Raw genomic sequence first — 20,257 nt, 5'->3', positions numbered from 1 at the left:
GGCCTGGCCCCACATCCTCTACTTGTAGTGCTTTGCAAATCATCTCCCTTCTGATTAAAATTAAGTTAGGACACCCTTCTCACGGAAGCAGCACTCACTGCTCCCCACCTTTAATGAGTGCCATCAGTTAGGCAAGAGCAAGCAGGTCGGAGATGGCCAGAAAGCTGAGACAAATGTGTCTTTTTTAATGCCACATAAATCACCTTAATTAAAAACTAATTAAGTGCCCTAAAGTTTGACATTCATTTAAAAAAGAAATTTGAGTTGGAAGAGTTGTGTAGATTTCATAACATCAAATCTGCAAGACACAACTGAAGAAGGAGAGTGTATGTGGGAGTCTGTTTTGAAGGTACAACTAGGCAAAAGGAATCATCCCCAGCAAATGAACCCAGTAGGTCACCTGTGGTGTAGCACAGCCATTCACATAACCTGACCTGGGCCACACGTGTCGCTGATACAGACCTGAACTAATTTCTCCCGCATCTGCAGAGAAGATAAATGGACAAACAAATGCGGCGTGCTGTTTCAGGAGAGATGTTCCAGGAGGCAAATGACAGATGACTGAGACGGGAAAAGCCAACGTGAGGCAAGCTCTCTGGGCGAGCGGCTTAGTGAAATGTACAGGAGGGCGGAAGACTTCAGGGGAGTCATTAGCAATGGCCAGCATCAATCAGGTTGGCACCGAGCCCGTCACATCCACCTCAAAAACACACAGCCACCAACAGCTATTGCCCAGCACCCTGGAGGGAGACATCGGAGATAGGAGGGGTCTTGGAGCTGGGATTTGAGACTGGCGCCTTCGTTGTACCAGAGGGCAGCACAGGCAATGGAGGTGAGTGTCCACCTGAGATACCAGGCGTCGGCCGCAGATTCCTCTGGCTCTCCTTGGAACTGGTAAACAAGAATCGCCAGGGAACTTTTAAAAACCAATGCCAAGAGCCTCTTCTCCAGAGCTGTGGCTGTCATTGGTTCAGGTGGAGCCTGATCATCGGCTGTGTTTCTCGCTTCCCAAGTGACTCCCACGAGCAGTCAGAGTGCTGCTCCTGAAAGACAGTCAAGGGAGAGGATCTCTTGCACCATCTGACCAAGCTCTGGGTCCTTGATGTGGTTTAGTAGCTACGAGACCTCAGAAAAAGCACCTGGTGAGTGACTGGTAGTGGGCTGTAGAGTTTTAGTCTTTAGAAGCAATGTCTTCTGATTAATCGGGTGGGAATGATAACTGTTCTTCTAGGTTTGTATGAGCCTCAAACAAGGGAGAATTAGGAAAATCACACTGCAAGCTGTTAAAATTCTATACAAAGGTACAGAATGAAGACAGTTGTTAGCCTGCTTGGGAGGAAATGCTGGTTCAAGGGCCAATTAGTAAATTCCCATAGACAAGACCCTGTAAAGGAAAGATGCCCAAGCACCAACTCTCCCAGGGGTGGCTCAATCTCAGGTCTCTTGCCCTCTGCAGTTAGGGCATGTAGACATTTCTGTGGTTACCAGGTATCACTAGCACCCATGAGCCAGCAGGAAACAAGCGCTGTTTCTTTATTTCCAAGCCTCTGCCCCTTCCTTACTGCTCCGGCGGCAGGCTGTCACCATCCAGCGCCTCAGAGAGGATGCTGCTTAGGAAGCTTGGGCCCTTGATTAAAACACTTTACCAGGGTACTCTCTTCTTTGGAATTTATGGGCCCCATAAAAAAAAAAGAACTTGAGAAGACAGAGCAGTTGTTTTTTGTTGCGCCTCATTAGTTCTGAGTTTGAGCTGGCAGTGGACATCAGAGTACCAGGCGTCCATCTAATTGAATCTCTTGTAAGCATGAAGCTCCCTGGTTGTGGAGGAGGCTCTGCTGAGGAGGCTGACAGTCTCCAGCTGGGAAAGGAAATTGGGAGAAGTTGGTTGAAGCAGGGCTGAAAGAGATGGTTTCTTTGGGTTTCTGCTGTGCATCAGTCCTGGAGGAGGGATCTTGGAGTAAAATTCATAAGATCCAGGGCATCCAGGGGTGAAAGCAGAACACCCATTCATCCATCCCTGGAGCTCCTCTTTGTCTTTGCCTGTGGGTGAAGGCCAGGGATACTGACATCACTAACAACATTCCTGAGGACATCCATCACTTGGATGACTCCCCCAGACAGACCCTGCACAAAAGATGGAGGACAAAGTCTCCAAGAATATAGGTTTCCACCAATTCCTCAGCAAGCCATGCGATCACTCTAGGCTGTTGTGCTCTCGATTAGAAGAGGGTATAATAATAACTTCCTCAGTGAAGGATCAGTTCAAATCCGCACATAATGCAGTTGGGAGAGCTTTATACCAGGCACTATTGTAGACTCTTAAGACTTGATACCTACCTTCAAGCCACTCACAATTTGGTCAGAAACACAGGCATACAAACAGCCACAGATAGGCTGCCCACCATGTTACATGCAAGAAGTGATGCGCTATAAAAGCCTAAGGAAAAAGACTGTTCATGGAGGGGGAGAAGGAAAAATCCATGACAGCATCACAGAGGAAGTTACAGGATCCAGGTCACTGTTGCCAAGTTGCTAACTGGTGGAAGACATCTCCAAGTGGAAGGGAAACCCCAAAACATTGAATGGTGAGCTGCCTAATGCTTACCAGTCTCTCAGGGAACAGACTCCATAAGCACTAAAAAAGAAGAAATCACCAAGGAAAATACAGTTAGGCTTAGATAACATGAACATTTTACATGCTTATACACTAAAATACATTATAAGCATAATGAAAGTATACATTAGAAATATGTACAATCAAATATATGTCACACATACCATAAATGGTTTCACATCCTTATTAATGAAGTATAGAAACATGAAGGAATCTTAAGGGTTATAGTTCAGTGGTAGAGCGCTTGCCTAGCACACATGGGGCCTAAAGCTCCATGCACAGCACTGGAAAAAAGGCTGTTAGCATGTGAAAAAAAAACAAAAACAAAAAACATTAAGCCTCACTATCAAAAAAATTTAAAATAAAACAGCAGGGAGGTCCCTTTAGTTAAAAATTGAAAGTAGAATAATGCTCAGGGCTGGTCAGGATGGAGTACAAAGGATGTGAGTGTATGAACACAGCTGGTAAAGGCGGTAAATTGGATTAACTTCTACAAAGCAATTTGGCAATATGTATCAAGGGCCCTTAAAATGTTTATACCTTTTGATTCAGTAATTCCACTTCTGGGAATCTATCCTGTGTAAATAACCTGAAATGTAGGCAAAGGTTTATGCTCAAAGATATTCTTCAAAGTGTTACTATAAACAGACTAGCAGCCCAATCATTGAGTAATGTTTAAATAATGATGGTGCATATCATGCTGTATTGTAACCATTAAAAACGTACTCTTAGAGGGAATTTTTTAAGCCCTTAGAAAATCTTGTGATATATCCTTAATTATTTTAAGACCTATCTGCATATGACATGACTGTATACACTTTTAAAGTATAAGCAGAAAACAACTAAAGGTAAATCACCCGAAAAGTTAAAAATGGTGGCTTCTGGGTGGTGGGATTGGGCATTATTTTTGTTTCCTTTTAACCTGCTTCCAAACTTTAGATGACAGGTTTGTTTTTAGAATGAAAGAAAAGTTAAAAAAAAAAAAACTATAAGACCTATTTGGGGAATGCCAAGTAACTGGTGCGTGAAATACTCATGTGTTCAACAAGATACACGAAGGGACACAGCTTAGATTTGTCCCATAGGTTGGGGGGAGGCTTGAGTTTGCTTACGTTTTCTGTGGTAGTACTGAGAATGACAACAATAAAGTCCTAACGGTGTTTAATTATCACCTATAGGAAAAATGCCTTGTGAATGAAATCACCAAGCGCATTCCAAAAGAAAATTTTTTTTTAATTTTATTGAGTTTATTGGTACATTTTAGGGATACAGTACAGTTTTTAATCCTAAATATTGCAGTCTGTTTTTCATTCCTATAACAAAATATGTAAGGCAGGCTCCTTTCAAAGAAAGGAGGTTTATTTAGTTCATGGTTTGTTTAACTCACAGCCAGAAATCCAAATACCACAGCCCAGGCTCTGGTGAGAAAACCTTTTGGCTGTGTCATATAACGGCAGAAACACGTGTCCAGAGATACATATCCAGCTGTCTGTGTAATCTCTTTCCCTTTCCTTACAAAGCCACCAGGATTCAGACATAGGGGTGCCACCCTAATGACCTAATCCAATCTAATCACTTCCGAAAGGTCTCGCTGCTAAGCACCATCATGAGATTAAGTTCCCATCTCAATTCTATTACTACCTGACTTTAAGGACGAAACTCTTACGTGAGTAGGAACAAGGGATATGAACTGTATCCATAGCAATATCCTTGCCCCAAAGAGGGGCAGCAAAAACAGGCAGTATCAGGGGCTTCACATTGCCTCCTCCAAAGTCCTGTTGTTACCAGGCTTAGTGAACCGACAGGCATCGTGCTTCCACGCCCTCAGTTGCTGGGACATGGTTCCTGGAACCCAGGCCAAGCCCATGCGTCAACACCTCAGGAAAGTGCTTCTCTTGTTGTCACTCTGCTGGGGGAGACTGAGTTATCTGAAAGTACTTGGAACTGGACATTGTGGGAGCGAGGGTGAGTTTTCATTACTCATGTCTCTGCGCTTAGAACCCATAAGGTATTTGGAAGAAACTTTGTCTCAGGCTATCTTGAGGCATGGGGGTGGCATTTTTCTTCTCTGTAAGGAGGAAATAGGGAGAGGTGAGCAGAGTAGGAAACCACAAGAACGTAGTCACACACAAAAAGTTAAAGAACTGAGAAGTTTATCTAAATCGACACTGCGCTTTAGCTGACCCTAAGCTAACTTGGCTGTGATTTCAGCCAGACTTGAGTTTAGATGGTATATTAATTTCCTATTGCTGTGGTAACAAACTGCCACAAACTTAATGGCTTAAAACAACACAAATTTATTCTCTTACAGTCCTGGAGAGCTGAAGTCTGAAATCAGTTTCATTGGGCTAAAGGCATGCTATCAGGCAGGGCTGATTGCTTCTGGAGAATCTAAGGATTATCTGTTTTCCTGACTTTTTCAGCTTCTAAAAGCCTCCCAGCACCCCAGACTCATGTTTCCATCGTCTCCTCTCTAGCTTACTTTGACTGTCCTGGCTCCCTCTGATAAGAACCCTATGGGCTCACCTGGGTAATCCAGGAGAATCTTTCCATCTAGAGAGCCATAATCATATCAGCAAAGTCCTTTTTACTATGTAAGGTAATATTCACACCCAAGATTAGGGTGTGCTCATTTGGGGATCCACTAGTCATCCTACCCCAGCACGTTGACACAGTGTTCAAGCCAGGCATGAGATCTCCTAAGGACCTGGCCTGGCCTGGCTTGGGCAGAGGGTAGCCAGAAGCTCACTGTGATAGAGAAGATGGAAATATGTCCATAAATTCCAGAGCCAGGGTAATAGAGCTAAAGCCAAATGAGTACCAAGAAGGTACGACGATTGTCACAGGCAGAGACTGTGAGCTACACCTTGGATGGAGAGCAGGTTTTGGGGTCCACCATCCCATGGCCCTGCAGCCCAGCATTCACAGAGAGAAGCAAAGGGAGATGCGACCAAAAAGGAAATCTGGTTTCAGATCATGGGTGACCTGGGACAACAAGTTAAAGGGCTTCCCGGGAAGGACCTGGGGAGTCACAGAGCCTGCCTGGCCATGCTGGCGGCCAGTCCGACATTGCCAGGTGGCCATCTGTGTAATCTGACAAACTGAGCCTTATCTGGTCTTGCTGTAAAAGGGGTCACAAGGTCACCTGTAGCATCCTCCTTCCATATGATGGAAAAAGGTAGCTTTAAGGTCCAGAACATTGGTTTGTGTGTCATATACTGACTGTGTAAGCTTAGACAAGTCACTTAACCTCTCTGACCTCAATTTCCCTGCTTAGGAAATGCTAAGACCCACTGTTAAGACTTACCTGCCTTCCTCACGGAGCCCAGCACTCTAAGATAGACAGAGGAATTGTAGAAGCAAACAGGCTGGACTTCATATTAGTTTTTGTGTCACTGGGAACATTTGAATGAACCAGAAAATCATGGAATTTTAGGTATCACAGATCACCCAGCCTGGAGTGTCCCACATCAGAATCAGCTCAGTCTGACTCAGGGAGGCTGGGAGACTTGGTCATCCTAAGTGCTGAGGTGGGTGGGATGGGGTGAGGTGATTCCTGAGGAAACAGCCACACTTGGAGTGTTGACTCAGGTGGGTTCTGCCCGCTCATATCCATCCAGCAGCTGGGTTGCAGGACACACCAAGCAGGCAGGTTTTCCACTAAGGAGGACAGACAAGGACAGGCCAGCCTGCTCCTCCCCAGCACCTGGACCTGTGGGGCCTGCAGAGACATGAGCGGTCACCGACTAATTATCGTAATGCATCATTCTTAATACAGAAGCTCACAACTGCTAATATGTGCTTTAGAAACTGTCCTCACTTCCCCCTAGATAATAGGACTTATTTAAGAGTTTTAGAGCTGGAGCAAAGCTTAAAGATATAGTCAGAATTCTTCCTGTTAGGAAAGAGTAGATAGACCAGATAGACAAGGAACGTGGTCAGCCTCACACAGCCAGTCTTCCAGGACTCCGGGCTCAGCTCTCACAGTGGTGCGCTTTGCATTTCACAACAGAAGTGCTGTGTGTCTCTAGAGTCCACTCTGTAAGTCATTCCAGTAGTAGAATCTGGGGTCAAACACCAGGAGTAAGGGAATACACTGGATCAGGTATGCTTGTTGATCTTGAGGATACGGCTGATTGTGCAGACAAGACTCCACCTGTACTGTGTCCACCTGGCATACTAAGCATGGGTTTGAGGCCCCCCTTGAGTTTGTGGAACATGGAACAGACCTCTACCCCTTGGCCCCTCACCATCACTACAGTGTAAGATCCCCAGCAGGCCGGGTGGGGGGACTAGGGGTGACACCCTCTCGGCCTGCTGAGGTTGGCCTTGCCTGTGGCCAGGTTGACGTGCAGGGCTTTCAGTCAGACCTTGGGATGGGAATGGCAGGGCAGTGGGAAGCTTCCCTTGTTGTCTTCCCACAGGCCCAGCCAGTGCCTGGAGCCACCCAAACTGATAAGGGACATGTGTCTGTGTGTTCTCTAGGAACGTCCCCAGGCTCCAAGATGGCCCTGCAGAGTTCCTTCACTTGTTGGAATGGCACAGTCCTCCAGCTCGGGCAGGCCTGCGACTTCCACCGGGACTGCGCCCAGGGAGAAGATGAGGGCCAGCTGTGCAGTGAGTAGATGGGGGTTGCTTCCGCCCTGCCCCAGCCTGCCCCCTGCCTGTAGGCCTGTCCTGTCCCCATCACCTGAGGCACATGGGCTTGGACAGACATCCCGATACCCACTGACCTTTGTCACTGCTCTTCTGACGAAACACAGTATTAAGAGAAAGAGCTAAGACCGGTGGTCGGGAAACCGCAGTCCTCTATGGTCTGTGGTCAAACACATTAAAAGCAAACAAGATCCTGTGAAGTGTGTTCTCCTCAAGGCACGGGGAAAATGTGCAAGACAGAGCTTAACCCTAAGGGGACACTGGAAGCTCTCTGCCCTGCTCCCTCACTTTCCCATCTACCTTTTCAGTACTCGCCTCAGGAGCCATCCCTTCTAGCAAGCCCCAGCCGTCTTCCCAGTACAGCTACTTCTTCCTTACCGCCAACTCAGCCGTAATGGCTTCTATTACTTTTTGATAATGATTTTGAGATCGAACTCATTTACCATATGATTCACTCAGTTTAAAATATACAATTTGATATTCTTCCGAATGGTGATAGGACTGTACAACCCTTACCACTATCTAATGTTAGAACATTCTCACCACCCCCCAAACAAGATCCCCTTCCAGTCTCTCCCCATGGCTCACTGTCCTTTCTGCCACGAGACCTAACCAATCACGCATCTTCTGCTTCTGTAGATTTGCCTGTTCTGGGCATTCCATACAAACTGACTCATGTAATAGGTGATCTTTTGTGGTTCTCTCTTAGGGTATCGTTTTTGAGGCTGATGCACATTGTGGCGTATATCAGGGCTTCGTCCCTTCTTATTGCAGAATGTTTCACTATATCGATATATCATGTTTTTCCTATCCATTCACTAGTTCATTGGCATATGGATTGTTTTCAGGTTTTGGCTACTATTAATAATGTGGCTGCGAACATTTTTCTACAAGTGTTTTGGGAACCTGTGCTTTCAGCTCTCTTGGGTATATACCTAGGAACAGAGCCCATGGGTCATCTGGTAACTCTACATCTAACATATTGATAAATTGTCAACACTTTTTTCCAGAGTGTCCATGCCACATTACATACCCACCTGCGGTATGTGGGGATGCCAGTTCCGTCCCCTCTTGTCAGCACTTGTTACTATCTGTCTTTTCACTTTAGCCATCCTAGTAAGCACACATCCATTGTTTTACAGAGGTCTTTCCCATGTCTCTATTTCACGCTGTGCATACTGGGCCTGGGCATCTTTCAAGGGCCACTATCTCTCCCGATTCCAAGGATTATTTCTTAATGGAAATGCATGAATGAGTTGGGAAACTTGAGCTCCATACAGAAAAACAGATTGCTGTAGCCACACTGGCGGCCACACCGAGTAGACCCCCAGCCAGTGCCCATCACACTTGAACATAGTGCTCCCAGCGTCAGCCCCACGGGAGTCGTCACTTTAGAGCACAGACACCTCTAGAACAGCAGAGTGGGCTAGAAAATGTGCTGAGTCCTAGAGCAGAGACAGAGCTCAAGGTCTCTGTCCTCAAATCACTGCAAGGCCAAGACAAATACACGGAATGGAGTGGGGGAACCTCAGCGAGGAAAGATGAGGCAGAGTCCTGCCTGGGGTGCCAAGTCCTGTGGGGCCCAGACCAGGTGAACAGTTCCCTTCCCCGACACACCAGTCCCAAGACAACCCTGGCCTGCGAGCAATTTTATAAAATAAAAATTTGACAGTGTCCTCCAAGTCATCTGGACCCCTTGGGGGTCTTTATTTATTCTCATTTAAACAAACCAATAAGGACATCCATTTTTCAATTTTAAAAACCTCATTTTTTTGAAGTGGTTTTCAAGCGGAGCCTTCCAATTATAATGGAGTTATGGCATGTTTTTAAAGAAAAATCTCAGGGAAGAACTGCAGACAAGCACTTGTCTCACATTATTCTACTCCTGGCCTTTCTCACAGAATGCTCATCATGCACAGGGCCAGAAATGCAGGTGAGCTAGCCCACAGTGCTCGGGGCAGTGGCCTATGTATGTGTCTCTCTAGTTATTTGTATCTGCAGTATTTTCAGCAGTGCCTCTAAGCTGTATGATTTTGTAACTGCCTTTTAAAAGTCTTTTGATACCCACTTCCCAGCCGGGACACAGGTCAGATGGGCTATGCCCTGATTTACAGTTGGGAAAATGAAGGCACAGAGAAGGTAATTGATTTGTTCAGGGTCACACAGCGTGTCTAGGACAGAGCTGTGATTAGAGTACTGAGCCTTTTGGAATCCAGCCATTACTGTGGATCAAGGGTATTTTCCTATTACCGTGGGTCTTGCCATTATGGATTTCCAGAGCCAGCCCCAAGTTTCAGGGCCGCCTGTCTTGGGTACTGAGGGCAGATGCCTAGGGACCAGTGGCCTTTTCAGCCACTGGCTGACAAGGTGCTCAGCCCAGACCTCAGAATGACAGCTCCACCCTGGAGAACACCCTCACTTTGCTGCAGAAATCACTTGCTAGCAGGGAGAGTTCAATCCAGGAGGAGAGTTAGTCTGATCTTTTTCTTATTCTGCTGTTGGCAGAACTCTCAGTACATGTTTTTCTTCCTTGTCTGAGTGGCCGATTCTTTCTGGCTTTTTTTGCTGCCTTCCTTGTTATACTGTTGATTCTGGAAACCATCCCCATGAGGACAACAGCAGCAACAATACTGGCTAACATTCACTGAGCCCTTATTGTGTGCAGGTGCTGCCCCAAACCCTCATCAGGTGTTATTTCACCACCTCAGAGACAAGATGCTACCATCCCCATCTCCTAGAAAAGGACAGAGAGAGTTCGATCCGCCGTCGATCCACAGTTGTTCTTTCCCGGCAGCTTAAGCAACGATTCGGACTCAGTGTGGCTTTAAAGTCCACATTCCCATCCACTGCAGGCCACACTCATCCATTGTATGAGTCTCCAGCTTTGACTGTGCTAAGCGCTAACCCTGGCTACAGACTCACCCAGGAGGAAGGGGTCAGGCAGAGCCACACAAGAATAGGCCTCAGCTCTACCTTTCTGTGGGGGAAGGAGAGAGGAGTCCGCTCAGCAAGTGGGACTCCTCCCTTCTCCTCTTCTGTAACGTAATACCTGTCAGCACTCCCACATTTACAATTAAAAACACTGCCAAACCAGGAGACATCCCAGAGGCTGTGTCCCATTGACAACATCCTGACCACTGGCCTCAATGGCATGCACCCCCCCAAAGGGGCCAGGTCTCCCCACTTCAGTCCCAGGGCTCCCACTGACTCCTGGCTAGGGCAGACACATTATTTCCCCTCCCTGGACATGGGATACTCTTCCTACGAGGCAAAAAACATTTTTAAAACATGTATTTATTTACTGTAAAATAAAACGCACCAGTTGTAAAATACCTGGAAAATCTACAGAAATGCACAGAAGAAAATAACTATTGCCCATAATCCTCCCTCTCACACATTCAGAGATAACCATAATATTTTGATGTATTTCTTACAGCATTTTTCCCATGACTCCATCGTATTTTCAAGGAAATGTATAACCCGTATTTATCAAAATGTTAGCAGAGTTGTCACAAGGGGAGGAAAAGAAGTACTGTCATTTGGCCTGGAATGTATACTTGGCAGCTCCTGTGGCTGTGGCTGAGGTCGTATCTCTGTGACTCCACCACTTTGTCTCTCTCAGAGTGGAATCAGACATCATAATTGCCAAGTATGGCAGGACTGATCGACCTTCACAGAGCCGGATTTGCCATCCAGCCCATGAGCCACCTGGCTGCAGCCCAGGAAGGGGGCCGGTGGGAGAAGCGCTCCTAAACCTGAAGGCTCCCAGGAAGTGCCTAGAGAGCATGTTCAAAATGAAGATTCTGCAGAGGCTCCCGACCTGTACTAGGTCCACAGTTGCTGCGGACACACTTGGGCCCTGGACTCCATTTTGAGTGACAATGGGTTAAGAACTTGAACCTGCCCTTGTTTTGTTCAGCAAATAAATATTGAAGTCCTACGGTGTTCCAAACTCTTAGCAGGTGCTTGGAGTGAATGAGAAGGGACGAGGGAACTCAAAGGATAAGTTGAGGCCATGAGACCAAACTGGAGAGCCAACCTTGTGCTCGGCAATTGCCTTACGGATGATTTCCCAGGATCCTACCTGTGCCAGTCAGGGAGGACCTCAGCTCCCATTCTCTCTTCAAGCTTTAATTGTCACGTAAATTGCCTATTGATCTGCCTTGCTGTTTTGCCTGCCTGCTCTCCCTTTATTCAATCAACCCTAAAGAAATAGGACTTCCGTTCCCAGCTCACCCTGGATCCCGTGCCAGCCAGGACCAGTATGGCGTCCCACAACAGGTGAATGTGATGGCTTTCCTCACTCCTGTTCCTGGGAAAGCACAACCTGAAATACTGCGTGAGTCACCACCATGAGACCTTTGTGGAGAGGCGGCCACGGGATCTGTCTCTGCCCCTTGCCAAGGTGGTGTTCGCTGTTTGGCTGTTTGAACACCGAGCCTGACAGTTCCCCTAACTCAAGTGTGAATGATAATTAACACCACTGCTACCACTTCGTATGTGTACAACTCTGGCTAGTTATGAGACGTTTCCACACTGTCTCCCTTATTTTGTCCTAAAACCAAACCTGGCAAGTAGATGCTACCATGACCCCGAGGCCACACAGCAGGAAACGGTGAGAGATGGACCCTGGCTGTGGTTCCAGACCCCGTCAGTCTGGGTCATCTCTCCTTTCCCGGTCTGGAAGGGTGGCTGGGGAGCAACATGCCATACGGCCCCCAGCCCCTTCTCCTCCCAGCCCAGCACCTGCTGGAATCATCCACCGTGGCCCTTGGTTTTTAAAAGCATGACTGTGGAGGGCACTCCGTGGAAGGTCACTTCCAGATACCAGTTTGTTTCTGCAAAAGAAGTGAATGTGGGATCCCTTGAGGGGGAAGTAAAAGTAAAACAGAAAGATCTCAGCTTTTGGATTTTTAATCAGAGGAACATGCGGGGCTTGGGGGAAAATGATTTCTTCAGGGGGGTATAAATGGAAGAGATGTTCAAAGTCAGTGACGGCCTGTTTTAATTTATAATTCTGCCTCAGTGTGAAATGTACAGAGAATCGAGGGGAAATGAGTAATAATTCACTAAGGTGCTGTCACAGCCAGGAAGCGTTAGGGCCGCCTTTGTCAGCCTGCCGAGAAGGCTGAGACAGAGGAAGGGCGTGGAGAGCTGAGTCTCAGCCAGAGAACCCCTTCCCGGCTGTGTGGAGCTGCCGAGGTGGCCCACTGCTGGGCACCTCTCCCTGAGCAATTCTCAGAGGAAGCCAGAGGAGTGAACTTCTTTTGCCCTCTTCTTTTTTCCCCATCCCCCTGTGGGCAGCTGGGAAATATATGGTCTAGGGAACAGACTGTGTTCTCTTCAGTCAGACCTGAGGTCACTCTAACACGGAGGAAAGGATTGTGGGCCCTTTCTGCAGAGCCAGCAGGTGATGCAGGGGCCGCAGAGATGGGGACCGTTTGAGCAAGATCAGCCAGGTTTTGCTACAATGATGAGACATTGCCAGACTGCAGTGGCTTAGGGTCTCATTTATGTGACCTGTCCTGCAAGGGCTGGAGTGAGAGGAGCCCCTGCAGGCTGCAGAGGCCCCACCTTCAGCAGCAGCAGCACCCTCAGGAACAAGGACCAAGGAACTCTCTGTCACACGAAGGCAAGGGAAAAGAGAGACTGGAGACTTACACAGGACTTTTCAAAGCCTCGATCCTGATTAGACACACACTTCTACTCCCGTTCCATTGTCCAGAACCAGTCATATGGCTTCACTTAAGTGCAAGGGAAGTAAAGCAGAGCAAAGGGAAGGCCTTGACAAAGGTGTGTCTGCAGACTGGGCACTTGGAGAGACCCGGACCACTGCCCTGCTGACACTACCTCTGCTGCTGCTACGCTCCTGTTCTGCTGTGGGCCATTGGAAATGGACTCTAGCAAGCTGTACATTGCTTTCTCCTGGGGTCACATTCATGGTGACTTGGTGTTAAGAGCACAGAATTGAGAAGCGGATAATGTGGGTTCAAGTCCCAGCTGGCTAACCTGTTAGCTATCTGACCTTTTCATGATGCGTAACATTTGTGCGCCTCTGTTCTGTCATATATAAAACTGGGTTTGCATGTGCTGTGTGCAGTCGTTATCATTGTTTCTATTTTATTTTCTGATAATCAGAAAATTGTAAAGCAGCATTGCACAAGCTAGGATTTGAGGGCTTCTCTTCATCCCAATCAGTATCACCAGACATCAAACATTCTGACTGGGGAGCTGTCACTAATGAGGATAATTTGCTTATGCCTGGCTAATTTGGCTTGGTGTTCACATGTTTTGCTTTCAGCAGTCCTGGCAACAACTGTATCACTCTGTTCTCTCCACAGGTCAGTTTCCTGCTGGTTTTTACTGTAACTTTGAGGATGGTTTCTGCGGCTGGATGCAAGGCACCCTCTCACCCCACGTGCCCTGGTGGCAGGTCAGGACCCTGAAGGATGCCCGGTCCCAGGACCACCAAGGTACCACCCTCTTCCCTTCTCCCTGATGCCATCCTGATGTCCACATGAACATAAGTCCCAGCCCCGCAGGGTGCTTGCCCAAAGTTTACCTAGGGTATTCACATATAATCCTCTCCTTCTTCCCTCTTGGACTTTTGAAGGAGTAAATCTGGTCAAGCTCAGTGTCAACTTTTGTTACTTCAAATGAGAACTTTGAGGAAGAATTAACAATAATAATAATCCGTGCTATAAGTAAGATTCTATCATGTTGCCAGCTACATAATTCACTGAGAGGCAGGGAAAGCCACAATCCCTGTTATGACTGGGGAAACTAAAGCACACAGAGGCCTTGTGTCATCTGCCCAGCTATGCCAAGGGAACACTGGCCCACATCTGGTTCATTGCCTCCTTAGCCAGGCCCCTAGCCCAGTGGTGGTAAACCTATGACACTTGTGCCACAGTGGGTTGTTTATCTCATTGAAACCTAGAAAAGGTTTGCCATCACTGCCCTACCTAGAATGGCTTTGACTGACGGCTCCTGCCTTCCTCTCACTGGAGCCCACCCTCCCCACAACCGTTGCTTGACTGCCAGAGAATTCTAGTGTGTCCTATTCCCAAGAGCTGAGCACCCACGCCTGAATAGGCAGACTTCATATTCCAGCTGCAGCCTATGTGGGGTGTTGTGTCAGAGTCTTTGAGGCCAGCACAGCTCCCAAAGTCAGCCTGCTAGAGAAGCAAGACCATTCAGCCACGGCCAGCCTCGGATTGTACCCAGTGGCTAGGCTTGGGCAGGCCCTGGTTGGTGGGAGAGGAGTCTCTCTCTTCCCATTCCTCACAATCTCCCCCTCTTGCTGGAACTGGAGACCTGCTTACCAAAATCCCCTTCCTTCCCGAGTCAAGATTAATCCACCCTATGGGTTATTTTAAGAAGTAATAGCAGTCATAATAAAAGTGTGTGAGAAGACACCATCCAGATCAACTGGGAAGGAGTTGGTTTTGGTCCAGGACATCCGCAGTGGCCCACAGAGAGAAGGCTGAGTCACCACAGCTGTAGGAGGGTTCCACAGAGCCCCTCATCAGATGAGGAGGGCCCAGGAGCTCCTACTCCTCCCCCCAGCCTCCTTACCACATGGCGTCATCCTCAGCACCTGGCCTGCAGGAGCAGCGATTGCTCAAAGCCAGGTGTGCTCTTCACGCCTCTCTGCTCAGTTTGGTGATTCCCCTTACAGCACCCACAGGAAATAATTCTCCAGCCTTTTGGGTGCCACTGGTGGCAAGGCTCTGGCTGCCTCCCAGAATAACCCATTCCCTTGTTTAATGACTCTGAATCATGGACCAATTTTCCATGCCTGAAGGCAAGCTCCACTTCTCCATGAATTCTACTCATGGATCATGATTTGTCCTCTTACAGTCTAAAATACCCTTGTCCCAGCATGGCAGGGCTTCAAATATCAAAATGCAACTGTTGTAACTCACACACCCTCATGATGGCTTTTCTTTCCCTGGAACCCCAGCTCCTTGACTCTACTTTGTGCTTCCTAAGATCTCTGGCCTGTGGGTAACTCTGCCCTGGACCCACCAGAACCTGTTGCTTTGTAGCAACTCAGCAGCAGACTTTATCAAGAGATGAAGAAAGGTGAAAACGAAAGGCTAGAGTCATTCTTGGGGTCCTAACTACCCTAAAGAGTTAAGGTCTTGCTAAGGCTCCTACCCGCACAGCACTGACCAGCTCTAATGCTCTGCAGTTTCTGGAGGTTTAGAAATGTTTCTTACTGCTGCTACGTGGGGTTGGAAGTTCATAGTCTCCCAGCTTTTCAGACCAAGTAGTGCTGGGGGGAAAGAAATGAGAGAAAACATAAAAAATGAGTCTCCCTGGGAGGAATATGGGACACCAGCTAACTTGGGCTCCAGAGCAGGGAGAAGACAGGGAAGGTCACAGAGACCTGTGGAGGTCAGTTGCAGCCTCCGTGACCAACCATGCGAAGGGTGGGGCCGGGGAGTTGAGGGCACTTCTGACTACTCCTCGGCTAAGCCTGGGAGATGGGGGATTTAGTAACCCAATGCGTGTTGCCATGTCCTCATAGGCAGTTGGAATTCAAGTCTTTTCCTGAGTCAGGGTTTGTTGACAGTGACAAGTAGACTTCTTTTCCACAGTGGCTAGGAACCAGTGCGCTCAAAGATACTCCTTGTCTGGATAATAACTGTGTAGAGGCCACCAACTTTGTACTCCTGGCCCTCCTGCTTCCCAGAAATGGTGTGTTCCTACAGCCCAATTGCTCATCAGCTGGAGACTGGATAAAGCAGATGTGGCTTTTCTATAAAATGGAGTACTACTCAGCCATGAAGCATGAGAAACTAGTCATTCATAGGAAAATGGACGCACATTGAGGCCTTACTCTTCAGTGAAATAAATAAGACACACATGTGTAAATACCGAATAGTTTCTCTGGTGTGAAAAACTAAAAGTGTAACTAAGATCCAAATTGTATACCTGACAATGTGAAATAGGAAGAAAAGGGCTAAAGGTGTAGGGGGAGTGGGAAGGGTAGGGGAAAGGAAACAAGGGAAAAGAAAAAATATGAGAAAAGGAAAAAATGGAAACAAAGTCTTTGTAAATAGGGGAGGGGAGAAGGGGTGAAGGGAGGGCAGGGGAATGGGGAAAAAATGAGAAGCAAGACCTGTCATGTAAAGGTACAAGATCCCGACGATAAATGTAACTGTACTGCATACTTTAAAAAAGCACCAGTAAACTCAATGAGAAAAAAAAATGGTGTGTTCCTAACTTTTTACCTCTCTCCCCCAGACCATGCCCTGTCGCTCAGCACCACGGATGTCCCCGGTCCTGAAAGCGCTACAGTGACCAGTGCGACGTTTCCTGCTCCGATGAAGAACTCCCCATGCGAGGCAAGTCTCAGTGTTCCTCCCCCTCCCTGACTTCCTTCTCGGCCCTCGCTTCCATGTGCACCCAGACGGACTCCACAAGGAGGCTGGATGGTAGGGCAGCAAGAAGGTCATTCTGCCATGCTTCGGGCAGGCCCCGTCCGCCAGCACGGTAAAGTCTCCCACACACACAGACTCTTTCTTTCAGAACCCTTGCTCAGCCCACTGGCCTATTTCCTGTGGGACTTTAAGTTCAGCAAACCTAGAAAATGTTTCCTGAGGCAAAGCAGAGAGGGTAGCAACAACTCACAAAAGACTTGCTGCGAGATCCTGTTTTTTTAAATATCAGGCTCTTGTAATACATCGCAATCATTATAAAGCATCAGAAATTTGATTTGCATAAACTGTACTAAGACATCAGTGGCATTCTGTGAGGACTCCGAAGCCACTTACCCGAGTGGTTCCGGAAGCTCCTATCTCTTCGGTCAGGCAGCGTCTTCTGTCACGTGTGGTCAGATTCTCTAGGGGCCAAGAGTTGTACTTAAACCCCACCCCACCCCTTCCCTGGCACAGTGCTGCAGCTCACGGGCTCCAGAAAAAATGGCCGAGTGTGAGACATGTTTCACCTCTCACTGCTGTTTGAGCATCACAGGAACTCAGTTTCCTCACCTGCAAGCTGGAGATGGTAACCGTGCCCGCCCCAAAGTGGTGTTTTAAACAGACTGATACATGCGAAGGGTTTAGAAGAGTATCCGTCATGTAGTTAGCGCCCCGCATAAACACTCAGAGAGAAGAAAACGTCAGCCAAAAAGCAGACTCTAAGGCCTCAAAGGGTAGGCCATGCTTCAGGCTTTATTGGGGCTCCGCAGGGCCCCTGTGTCCACACATGGGAGACGGTGGGACAGCAACGCGTGGCTTTGATTTAGCTGGTCCTTTCTGGAAAGTCACAGAAGAAACTCCTACCTGTTTTTGTTTCAGAGATAAATGTGTTTCCTTTCAAGCAGTGGACACTGTGAAACTGGGCAGCTGGACTTCCCCTCCCTAGCAGGCAGAAACACCAGGGAGGAGGGAAACAGAGGACAGGCACCTCAGTGGTTTTTTAATTAGAGGGTTGTTCAAGTTAAAGCTGGGGCTTCTCCTTAGTAAGCAAATAGAACTTCACCTCGTGCGGTGGGTAGCCACCGTGCTCCTGATTTGATTCCATAACTCTAACTCGACATCTGCCTCATCTTCCTCACTCTCTTCTTCTGGCTTATGTTATCTGACTCCATTTTATGTCTCTCTCTGTGCCACCTTAAATTCTTTTTGGAAGAAGTCTGAGCAGAAATAAAGGGATTAATTAACTTAAATTGTATTTGCAAAACCTCGCTATCTGACGCAGATGGTGGAGTTACAGTCATGGTTGGTATGTCTCGGGTGCCTCAGAGCTGCTACCTAGAAAGGAAGGTTTCTTAAGCAGAAATCTCAATGAGGACAGGTGGCTGGCCCACCTGAGAGGGCAGGGGGATCCTTAGGAGCGTTTGGTCCTTAAATTTATTCTTCACTAGATTTAATATGAGCTTAAGCTCAGAAAAAGAAATGTCAAGGTAAAAGCAATATTTTTCTAATACTCCATCATTTCCTTAATAACCTCTGAGTTGATCAATAGCTGAAACAGGTGTTTTCTTTTACTAGGCTGCTTTATTTTCCCCTCAGTCAACTTTGCTCTAGGCTATTTCTGCTGTCTCCTGCCCTTTTCCAGAACTTGGCTGAGCAGACGTAAGGAAGGGGAGGGAGTGAGTCCATCCGCCATTCACATTATTCACGTGTAGGTATGTTTACGTTCACGTCATTTCACATTCAGGTTTTCACATCGTTCATCTAATGCGGATTGATGGGTCTTCGACCTCCCAGTATTGGGCGCAATATTTTTGTCCAACAAAGTAACCTAAATATATGTTTCCAAGTTTGTAAGCCCCACTATTTATTTTATTCAAATCCTAGATGCAGAAGGCAGGAACTTGATTCATTTTCCCTGGTTGGCTGAACCCTGGTGGTAGGAAAATGGTTGTTGTATTGCTGCGGAAGAATGTGAGATTACCATGGGGCCTTTGAACTTCACCAACCCTAAAGGCACCCCAGTTGGCTGGACAGGAAGGTGGGTGCCACACGCAGAGGTTCCTGACCTCCATAGCGTTGGGCCCATGGGGACTTAGAGCCAGCCAACCAGAGCTGCAGGGCTGGTGCCTTCACGGATCACCTTCTCGATACCCAGGCCAGTGCTGGTCTTCAGGAAGTAAATGTGTTGCAGAATATCTTAAAACGCTCATTCAAGAAACCCCACAAACATCAGCGGATTCCCACAGAACTGCTGTCTTGAATGAATTTCCTTTATAACCTAGGAATGAGTCAACTAGTAAGTCTGTGTTTCTCCACCTGCAGTTCCCAGGAAAATGTGCTAAGTCGGACTCTTGGCCCCTATCCTGGACCTCATGAATGACAGCCCTAAGTGGACCCAGGAACCTGGCCTTGTCAGATCCCACCCTGGGAGATTCGGCTCCACATCAAAACCTGAGGTTTATTTGCTATAGCAGTGCTTGCCAATCCTGCCTAAAATTCATTCCGAGACCATACAAAGAGATTCCCCCACTACCTGTGGCCCCGAATAGTGTCTTATCACTTGCCTTTTAGAAGGGTGAGTCAGAAGAGGGGCCCAAAGCGGTGACATGGTATCACAGGTGGAGGAGACAGAGGGTCTGGAAAGCACGTAGAACCAGACACCCACCGATAATGGAGACATAGCAAGGGTGCACCTTGTGCCCAACGCAGCTCCAAGGCGTTTCAGAAGCACACCGGCTCCCACCTCCTCCCCCGCCTAGCTGCCTACAGCCATCACCGCCTTCTCCTTGGCCAGCCAGTGCTGCTGAAGGCCCTGCCTCCTCCCTCTCTGCACAGTTACACATGGGCATGAATATTTAAAGGCCACTTCCTAGCCCTGCCACAGACAGAACATTGTGGTTTTGGGTTCTCCCTCTCCACCACAAGCTATTCTCGGCAGGAAACTGGGGAGCCACTTATAATGCATTCTGCTTTTATTTTATTTTTATTTTTTATTTCACTGAGCTCCAGTTCAAATAATTAAAGTTGCCACCGGAGAGGGGAGCCTTACAGTGGCTTTCATGTCCTCGCTTGCTATCGGACCTGCTCAAGTCTGCCTTGGCTTTGAGACACACTGCGATGTGTCTAGCATTGCAGCTGCCGGTAATAAAGAGGACAGCGGAATGATAGGGGCCTTCTCTGCCCACCCCCCGCCTTTCACGCATCCTGGAAGCCTGGCTGTCTCAACAGGCCCCGTGTGGTTTGAAATTCTGTTGTATTTGAATAGCCTGCTGTGACTAGAATAATTTCAGCCACGTTCTCAGGCCAGAACAAGGTCCCTGGGGAAAAAGTGGGCTTTCCTCATTTTCTTTTCTTTTCCCTCCAAAATATGGAAGCAGTTTTCCTTTGGAGAGCTGAGGGAATGCAAGGGACCCAGGAAGTGATTGGTGACTCACCAGTTTTGTGATGGTCGGTCACCAGCTATTGATTTTCTTATCTCACCAAAGCCAGGGCCAACTTTGCCCTCCCTACACACACACACACACACACACACACACACACACACACACACACACAC

The 20,257-nt window shown here is 47.7% G+C and overlaps 1 protein-coding gene across 1 annotated transcript in view; it reads left to right on the top strand.

The window, feature by feature from the left end:
* Alk (ALK receptor tyrosine kinase) overlaps window positions 1-20,257 on the top strand; it is a gene marked incomplete at its 5' end in the record, with an annotated part of 685,791 nt that overhangs the window by 553,408 nt on the left and 112,126 nt on the right. Inside the window, 3 exons of the mRNA XM_033762181.1 lie at window positions 7,100-7,231; window positions 13,612-13,743; window positions 16,526-16,626. Coding sequence (XP_033618072.1) covers window positions 7,100-7,231; window positions 13,612-13,743; window positions 16,526-16,626 — 365 coding nt within the window. The remainder of the gene's footprint in view (window positions 1-7,099; window positions 7,232-13,611; window positions 13,744-16,525; window positions 16,627-20,257) is intronic.

Source organism: Fukomys damarensis, unplaced genomic scaffold (assembly GCF_012274545.1).
Source record: "Fukomys damarensis isolate Sample0158 unplaced genomic scaffold, DMR_v1.0_HiC HiC_scaffold_2, whole genome shotgun sequence".
Classification (NCBI taxonomy): Eukaryota; Metazoa; Chordata; class Mammalia; order Rodentia; family Bathyergidae; genus Fukomys; species Fukomys damarensis.
Note: the sequence above shows the minus strand (reverse complement) of the source record. Positions and strands in the feature narration are given on the sequence as shown.